Source organism: Nanorana parkeri, unplaced genomic scaffold, assembly GCF_000935625.1.
Source record: "Nanorana parkeri isolate BGI_ZX_2015 unplaced genomic scaffold, ASM93562v1 scaffold1689, whole genome shotgun sequence".
Classification (NCBI taxonomy): domain Eukaryota; kingdom Metazoa; phylum Chordata; class Amphibia; order Anura; family Dicroglossidae; genus Nanorana; species Nanorana parkeri.
Window position 1 is genome coordinate 112,090 of NW_017307957.1, and position 8,648 is coordinate 120,737.

The following is an 8,648-nucleotide window of genomic DNA, read 5'->3' on the forward strand; positions in this document are numbered from 1 at the left end:
CCCTATCTTCTGGGCCGGCCTGTTACAGTCTCATTGTCACAGGTCGGCTAGAACTATGAGGTGAGTGAAAAGCACGCCCCCCCCCCTCATAGTTCTCCTTCAACAATCACGGGTGGCGCCGCACACAGCAGTCAATAAAGGATAGAAATCGCCGGCACTCAGCAAATGAAATTCAAAAAATGTCCATTTATTTGGACTAAACGTCACGCATATCGCATAATCCAACGTTTCGGGACCACGCAGGGTCCCTTCATCAGGGCAGGGATGTGACCAGGAAGGAGGATGGAACATTCCGGGAGATGTGAAACCCAAGTCTCATATAAGCATCACCCTATTGAGGACACAGTGACCCTATTCCCATGCTCGTGCCTCTGAAATTGCGGGGACTCCGCTTTCTTTGTTTGGCTATTACCCGATAAAACCATTGACCCGAAACATTCCAACAACTCGGCACTCACCAGTCCTTCACTCGGCATGATGTTCGTGAGATGGACGACTTCCAAATGGGCCGACTGAGACACCAGCGAATCGGATGAGAGGGAAATAATGTGGTCGCAGATCCCAGACAGAGTTTTACACTGGAAAAGAGTCGCAGGGAAACAATGTTACAATTGTTCTTTACGCTACAAAACAGAAGATTGTGGAGGACAACATTGTATCAACATTGGGTAACCAGAAGATGTACAGACATAGGGGGAACTGACGACCAGGCACAGCCCATGCAGTAATTGTTGGGTCATGATGGAACCCTCCTGTAGTGAGAGGGTCGCAGGTGGCCAATCCTGATCTGCTGAAGACAATACAGGTGAAACTCGAATAATTAGAATATCGTGCAAAAGTAATTGCAGTAAGTGCTGCAAAAGGGGCCCAAACCAAGTACTGAGTACATATGCATGCTGGTACTTTTCAGAGGTCCGATATTGTTCTATGTACAATCCTTGTTTTATTGATTGCATGTAATAATCTACTTTTCTGAGGTTGTGGATTTGGGGTTCTTGGGGTTTTTATGAGCTGTAAGCCATAATCATCACAATGATGACAAATCACGGCTTGAACTATCTTGCTTTGCATGTAATGAGTCTCTCTCATATATTAGTTTCACCGCATAAGTTGCATTAGTGAAATAAATTAACTTTGCACGATATTCTAATTATTCCAGTTTCACCTGTATTGATAATACCGCAGGGGATGACTGGCCTGGGGAGCAGGGGGGCATTTGGCAGTGTAGACACTTCACCATTCAGAGATCAATCAGATTGGTGCCTGCAGTCGGTGGCATTTGCTGGCCACTATATCTACTTACTCCCCTTTATGACATACCATCTCAATGTCTGATAGAGGGAAGTCTTCCGGCATCACCTTTCTTTGCAGCATTGAGATGTCATGTGATTGAATGCCAGGAAAGGAAACCATGCCTTTCACAATGCCCAACAACCCTTGTGGCACCATGGCACACTTTGCAGGGTACACCATCTTTAGCTCACAGACATCTGTCCCTTCCACGAAAGGACGGGTTGGTTGTGTTTGCCCAACAGGGTCAAATGTTCCCCATACTCCCTTGGAACTGTAAACTGCAGTCAATACATTCTAATAAGACCACATAGTGATCCCTAAATTTACAGTCAGCTAGGGTCCTTCTTTCTAGAACCAAACATTATCTCTTGGTGTGCAGTTCCTTCTCCCCGGTGTGCAGATGGCTCCTATGAACCCTTGACCCGTGACTTGGGAGAGTCCTGCAGTGAGACCCATACCAGGTGGTCACTGAGGGCCCACACTGACACAATAGTGATACAGAGGGTCCACATACACCCATAACACGTGGCACCTTCTCCCTGTTGAATCGTCTGTGTCTGATATTATGGTGATGGAAACTAAACTCAAGATGAATCTAAATAAAGATCCAGAAAGGAAGGGGACCCGTCAGGAGATAAGAATTCATTTGCACCGTATTTTGGGATAACAATAATAGAGAAACAGTTGAAACATAAATATTAGTAAATTATACTTCTATTATGATAATTATTATACCTGTGACCCATGTCAATTCCCAGAGCTCCTCACCTCTCAACATCCAATCAGATTTTCATCCTCCATTAAAGTATGAAGTTATTATTATTATTATACAGGATTTATATAGCGCCAACAGTTTGCGCAGCGCTGTACAATACAGGGAAGACATTACAATCACAATACAATTCAAAACAAGATGGTAAGGAGGGCCCTGCCCCTGAGGGCTTACAATCTAAAAGGGAGGGGCCAGTGATACATGAGGAGGGAGCTGTGTAGGGATGAATTGTTTGAGAACGGAGAACGTGATGGTTGAGCGGTTAGGTGGAGGTGGGATAGGCTTCCCTGAAGAGATGAGTCTTTATGGATGGGCAGTCCAGGTGGAAGATAGACAGACAGGTTGGGGTAAAGAGTTCCAGAAGATGGGAGAGACTCTAGTGAAGTCCTGGAGGCGAGCATGGGAGGAGTTGACAAGTGAGCTTGAATACAGGAGGTCTTGGGAGGGGCGGAGCGGACGGTTAGGGTGATACTTTGAGACGAGGTTGGAGATATAGACGGGGGCAGAGTTGAGGATGGCTTTGCAAGTCGTTGTTGATATTTTGACTTGTATCCTTTGGGCTATTGGAAGCCAGTGCAGGGATTGGAATTACCCGATAAAACCATTGACCCGAAACATTCCAACAACTCGGCACTCACCAGTCCTTCACTCGGCATGATGTTCGTGAGATGGACAACTTCCAAATGGGCCGACTGAGACACCAGCGAATCGGATGAGAGGGAAATAATGTGGTCGCAGATCCCAGACAGAGTTTTACACTGGAAAAGAGTCGCAGGGAAACAATGTTACAATTGTTCTTTACGCTACAAAACAGAAGATTGTGGAGGACAACATTGTATCAACATTGGGTAACCAGAAGATGTACAGACATAGGGGGAACTGACGACCAGGCACAGCCCATGCAGTAATTGTTGGGTCATGATGGAACCCTCCTGTAGTGAGAGGGTCGCAGGTGGCCAATCCTGATCTGCTGAAGACAATACAGGTGAAACTCGAATAATTAGAATATCGTGCAAAAGTAATTGCAGTAAGTGCTGCAAAAGGGGCCCAAACCAAGTACTGAGTACATATGCATGCTGGTACTTTTCAGAGGTCCGATATTGTTCTATGTACAATCCTTGTTTTATTGATTGCATGTAATAATCTACTTTTCTGAGGTTGTGGATTTGGGGTTCTTGGGGTTTTTATGAGCTGTAAGCCATAATCATCACAATGATGACAAATCACGGCTTGAACTATCTTGCTTTGCATGTAATGAGTCTCTCTCATATATTAGTTTCACCGCATAAGTTGCATTAGTGAAATAAATTAACTTTGCACGATATTCTAATTATTCCAGTTTCACCTGTATTGATAATACCGCAGGGGATGACTGGCCTGGGGAGCAGGGGGGCATTTGGCAGTGTAGACACTTCACCATTCAGAGATCAATCAGATTGGTGCCTGCAGTCGGTGGCATTTGCTGGCCACTATATCTACTTACTCCCCTTTATGACATACCATCTCAATGTCTGATAGAGGGAAGTCTTCCGGCATCACCTTTCTTTGCAGCATTGAGATGTCATGTGATTGAATGCCAGGAAAGGAAACCATGCCTTTCACAATGCCCAACAACCCTTGTGGCACCATGGCACACTTTGCAGGGTACACCATCTTTAGCTCACAGACATCTGTCCCTTCCACGAAAGGACGGGTTGGTTGTGTTTGCCCAACAGGGTCAAATGTTCCCCATACTCCCTTGGAACTGTAAACTGCAGTCAATACATTCTAATAAGACCACATAGTGATCCCTAAATTTACAGTCAGCTAGGGTCCTTCTTTCTAGAACCAAACATTATCTCTTGGTGTGCAGTTCCTTCTCCCCGGTGTGCAGATGGCTCCTATGAACCCTTGACCCGTGACTTGGGAGAGTCCTGCAGTGAGACCCATACCAGGTGGTCACTGAGGGCCCACACTGACACAATAGTGATACAGAGGGTCCACATACACCCATAACACGTGGCACCTTCTCCCTGTTGAATCGTCTGTGTCTGATATTATGGTGATGGAAACTAAACTCAAGATGAATCTAAATAAAGATCCAGAAAGGAAGGGGACCCGTCAGGAGATAAGAATTCATTTGCACCGTATTTTGGGATAACAATAATAGAGAAACAGTTGAAACATAAATATTAGTAAATTATACTTCTATTATGATAATTATTATACCTGTGACCCATGTCAATTCCCAGAGCTCCTCACCTCTCAACATCCAATCAGATTTTCATCCTCCATTAAAGTATGAAGTTATTATTATTATTATACAGGATTTATATAGCGCCAACAGTTTGCGCAGCGCTGTACAATACAGGGAAGACATTACAATCACAATACAATTCAAAACAAGATGGTAAGGAGGGCCCTGCCCCTGAGGGCTTACAATCTAAAAGGGAGGGGCCAGTGATACATGAGGAGGGAGCTGTGTAGGGATGAATTGTTTGAGAACGGAGAACGTGATGGTTGAGCGGTTAGGTGGAGGTGGGATAGGCTTCCCTGAAGAGATGAGTCTTTATGGATGGGCAGTCCAGGTGGAAGATAGACAGACAGGTTGGGGTAAAGAGTTCCAGAAGATGGGAGAGACTCTAGTGAAGTCCTGGAGGCGAGCATGGGAGGAGTTGACAAGTGAGCTTGAATACAGGAGGTCTTGGGAGGGGCGGAGCGGACGGTTAGGGTGATACTTTGAGACGAGGTTGGAGATATAGACGGGGGCAGAGTTGAGGATGGCTTTGCAAGTCGTTGTTGATATTTTGACTTGTATCCTTTGGGCTATTGGAAGCCAGTGCAGGGATTGGAAGAGGGGAGGGAGCAGGTGAAGGAAGCCAGTGCAGGAATTGACAGAGGGGTTGAAGGATGGAAGCCAGTGCAGGAATTGACAGAGCGGGGTTGCAGGCACTGAGCGGTTGGTCAGGCGGATGAGTCTAGCAGCATAATTCATGATATACTGAAGGGGGAGGAGCCTGCGTAGAGGTCAGCCAATGAAGAGGGAGTTGCAATAGTCAAGACGAGAGATAACAAGGGAGTGGATGAGTAGTTTTGCGGTGTCAAGTGCAGGGATTGGCAGAGGAGGGCGGGTGATGGAAGGCAGTGCAGGTATTGACAGAGGGGGGTGGGAGATTGAAGCCAGTGTAGGGATTGGCAGAGGGGGGTGGGTGATAGAAGCCAGTGCAGGGATTGGCAGAGAGGGGTTGCAGACACTGAGCGGTTGGTCAGGTGGATGAGCCTAGCAGCTACATTCATGATAGACTGAAGGGGGAGGAGTCTGTGTAGTGGGAGGTCAATGAGAAGGGAGTTACAAGTTGATTGGTGGGTGTGGGGTAACAACTGCAGCTCCTATTACAGCCATGTGGACACATCAGGTCATATATGTGATGGGTGTCCAAACTATGACTGGATAAGCCGTCCAACCGGACAACTTTGGTGGTGGCCATCACCATCTGGAGATCACGATAGGTGTGATGCCATCATGGGGACTTTGCAAGGAATGGGCACTTCATGGAGTGATGAAGAGCTTGATATCTGGGAAGTCTCTGCGTGACCAGGCCGTCCCCCATCATTGAGAAGAAACTTTGCTGCGAGGTGGCACATTGGCTGCACATCTGCCATCTATGGTCGCTGTTATTTATTTATGTGGTAGTCGGTTTTGTCCGAATCCCCAAAGATAATGTAATAGAACATCTCAGTCTGAGCTTTACAAGAACAGAAACTCTGCAGCGAAGGGCCTCCTACATTCACGATTGCATCTCCTCATGAAACTTTCACAGAATCCTCAATAATTCATATTATATTGTTTCACCGGCTAAAAATAGCCGTTTTTATTTCAGCCTGAATACAGAAATCTCACAGACACAGATTCCAGAACCGCAGCGGCTTCACGCTGCTCTCTTATCTGTCCTAATCCCCGGGAACGAGGGCCCGAATTTACCACTCTGCTACCCTCCCTATAGGGACGTCTCTGTGCGTCAGGGGCCGACATACCATTCGTGTACAATGCAAGTGGGGATGAGAGGGAGGCGCTGGACCCAGTTTCCCAGGTGGTTGGTGGAGTGTCTATGTTTCGGCCCAATGGCTTGGGTTCGGGAAGTACACACAGAAACAGTCCAGGGGTCACCCGGTTCTTGAAATCTGTTTGTAGCCAAGCACTAGGGAGAACCAAAGCCACACTTCAAGAGTTCAGAACCCCACTTCAAGAGTCCAGAACCCAAGTTCAGAACCCCACTTCAAGAGTCCAGAACTATACTTCGAGAATCCAGAACCACACTTCGAGAGTCCAGAACAATACAGCAATAGTCCAGAACTACACTTCAATAGTCCTGAACCACATTTTAATAGTCCAGAACCATAATTCAATAGTCCAGAACCCCACTTCAAGAGTTCAAAACCCCACTTCAAGAGTCCAGAACTACACTTCAAGAGTCCTGAACCATACATCAATAGTCCAGAACTACACTTAAATATTTCAGAACTACATTTCAGAAGTTCAGAGTCACACTTCAAAGGTCCAGAACCAAAACCATACTTTAAGAGTCCAGTCCAGTACTTTATTAATTCTACAATTATTAGGAAGCCGATGAGAGATAGCCAACACACTTTGGGGGCCTCAACAATCCCCCTTCATCAGGGTCTATGCAGTTCCTTGCACACACTCAGAAACACGAACTCCGGAACCTGGGCTTGTGTATCAAAGCCACAAAATGGGTGGCCAATGGGTGTCATCAATAGACAGTCTTGCAGCCAGAGTTGCATTTGTGCAGACTGTGCAGCTGCACTGGGGCCCTCTGAGACTTAGGAGTCTATATACCTGATGTGGGTCAGCAGGTCCTGGGCCCCCTCTCACTAGTATCGCACACTCTTTATGTCTTAAGAGCCCCCTCAAGAGCTCTTCTTTAACATGTTTCATATATAATAATAGTGAAATTGTAATATAGTATATGTCATTTTATGTATTCTTTTATAATTAATAAGGGGGGGGGGGGGGGAGAGAGGGGGGAGAGGGGGAGGGGGGGGAGAGAGGGGGGAGAGGGGGAGGGGGGGGAGAGAGGGGGGAGAGGGGGAGGGGGGGGAGAGAGGGGGGAGAGGGGGAGGGGGGGGAGAGAGGGGGGAGAGGGGGAGGGGGGGGAGAGAGGGGGGAGAGGGGGAGGGGGGGGAGAGAGGGGGGAGAGGGGGAGGGGGGGGAGAGAGGGGGGAGAGGGGGAGGGGGGGGAGAGAGGGGGGAGAGGGGGAGGGGGGGGAGAGAGGGGGGAGAGGGGGAGGGGGGGGAGAGAGGGGGGAGAGGGGGAGGGGGGGGAGAGAGGGGGGAGAGGGGGAGGGGGGGGAGAGAGGGGGGAGAGGGGGAGGGGGGGGAGAGAGGGGGGAGAGGGGGAGGGGGGGGAGAGAGGGGGGAGAGGGGGAGGGGGGGGAGAGAGGGGGGAGAGGGAGAGGGAGAGAGAGAGGGGAGAGAGAGGAGAGAGTGAGATGGGAGAGAGATAGGGGAGAGAGAGGAGTGAGTGAGAGAGGAGAGAGATAGGGGAGAGTGAGATGGGAGAGAGATAGGGGAGAGAGAGGAGAGAGTGAGATGGGAGAGAGATAGGGGAGAGAGAGGGGAGAGAGGGAAGATACTTATTTACATATTATATTCTTATTATTTAACCTTACCCTGAAGGAAGGGACATTGTAAGACCCCCAAAATGTATAATTGTTTACATACAGCTTTCCAACACTTCTACCCAAATTTTGTAAACGTATGGTTAGGCAATTTATTTAAGAACTTAGGTTTGGATAGACCCTCTAGCAGGTTTTTATTGATGTCTGTCCATGTTCCCGTGAGGAAGATTCACGGTGGTCCCGGTGACTATTGTCAGTGAGGAGAAACATTTTACAGTTGTCACCAGAGCGAGCTGTGCGGGAGAATCGTCCGGTTGGGACGTCTGTTCCTCAACATTCTAAGATGGAGACGTTGTTCCGTGTCTCTTCTCGTCCATCACCCCGACGTTGGAAGGAACCTCACTAGACTCCAGCAATGGTTTCTGTAGAACTCCGGACTCTGGATTGCGCAAGGAAGAATCTTCCAGACTTTCGGAGGCCTCGTTAAGGATTACAGATGAATATTCATGATGAAGAATAATTACATGTCATTGCCAGCGTTGACAAGGAAAAGCGACTTCAAAGTTCAGCGGGAACGCAGCGCGCCTCGCGTTCTGTTTACTGGGGGAGACGGACGGTTTTAGAATTTTTCTAAAAGCTCTTTTTATCCGGATTTGTAAATGAAGCTGGAAAAAGAGTTATTATAACTGGGGGGAAATAACGATGAAAAAGAGAAATGCGTAAAACTGGGTAAATACCCGTGTCAGAGGAGGAACTGCTCATTGATTGGTCGATCAGTGAGATACAAAAAGTGAGATGTTTCCACCCAGCGCTGGTCTCCTCTGGCATGAAGGAGCGCTTCAGTCAATGGGATATATGTTGAGCTTTAATACTACTAACACTAGGATCCGTGCCTCGAATTATGGTCAGTAGTTCTGTACCCCACACTGGATATACTCCATCTTCACCACCCCCCGCAAACCCC

The 8,648-nt window shown here is 47.7% G+C and overlaps 1 protein-coding gene across 1 annotated transcript in view; it reads right to left on the reverse strand.

Moving 5' to 3' along the window:
- Nucleotides 1-8,648, reverse strand: part of LOC108799309 (connector enhancer of kinase suppressor of ras 2-like) — a gene marked incomplete at its 3' end in the record, with an annotated part of 301,637 nt that overhangs the window by 111,856 nt on the left and 181,133 nt on the right. The window contains exon 6 of the mRNA XM_018571158.1: nt 2,704-2,823. Within this exon, the coding sequence (XP_018426660.1) occupies nt 2,704-2,823 (120 nt within the window). The remainder of the gene's footprint in view (nt 1-2,703; nt 2,824-8,648) is intronic.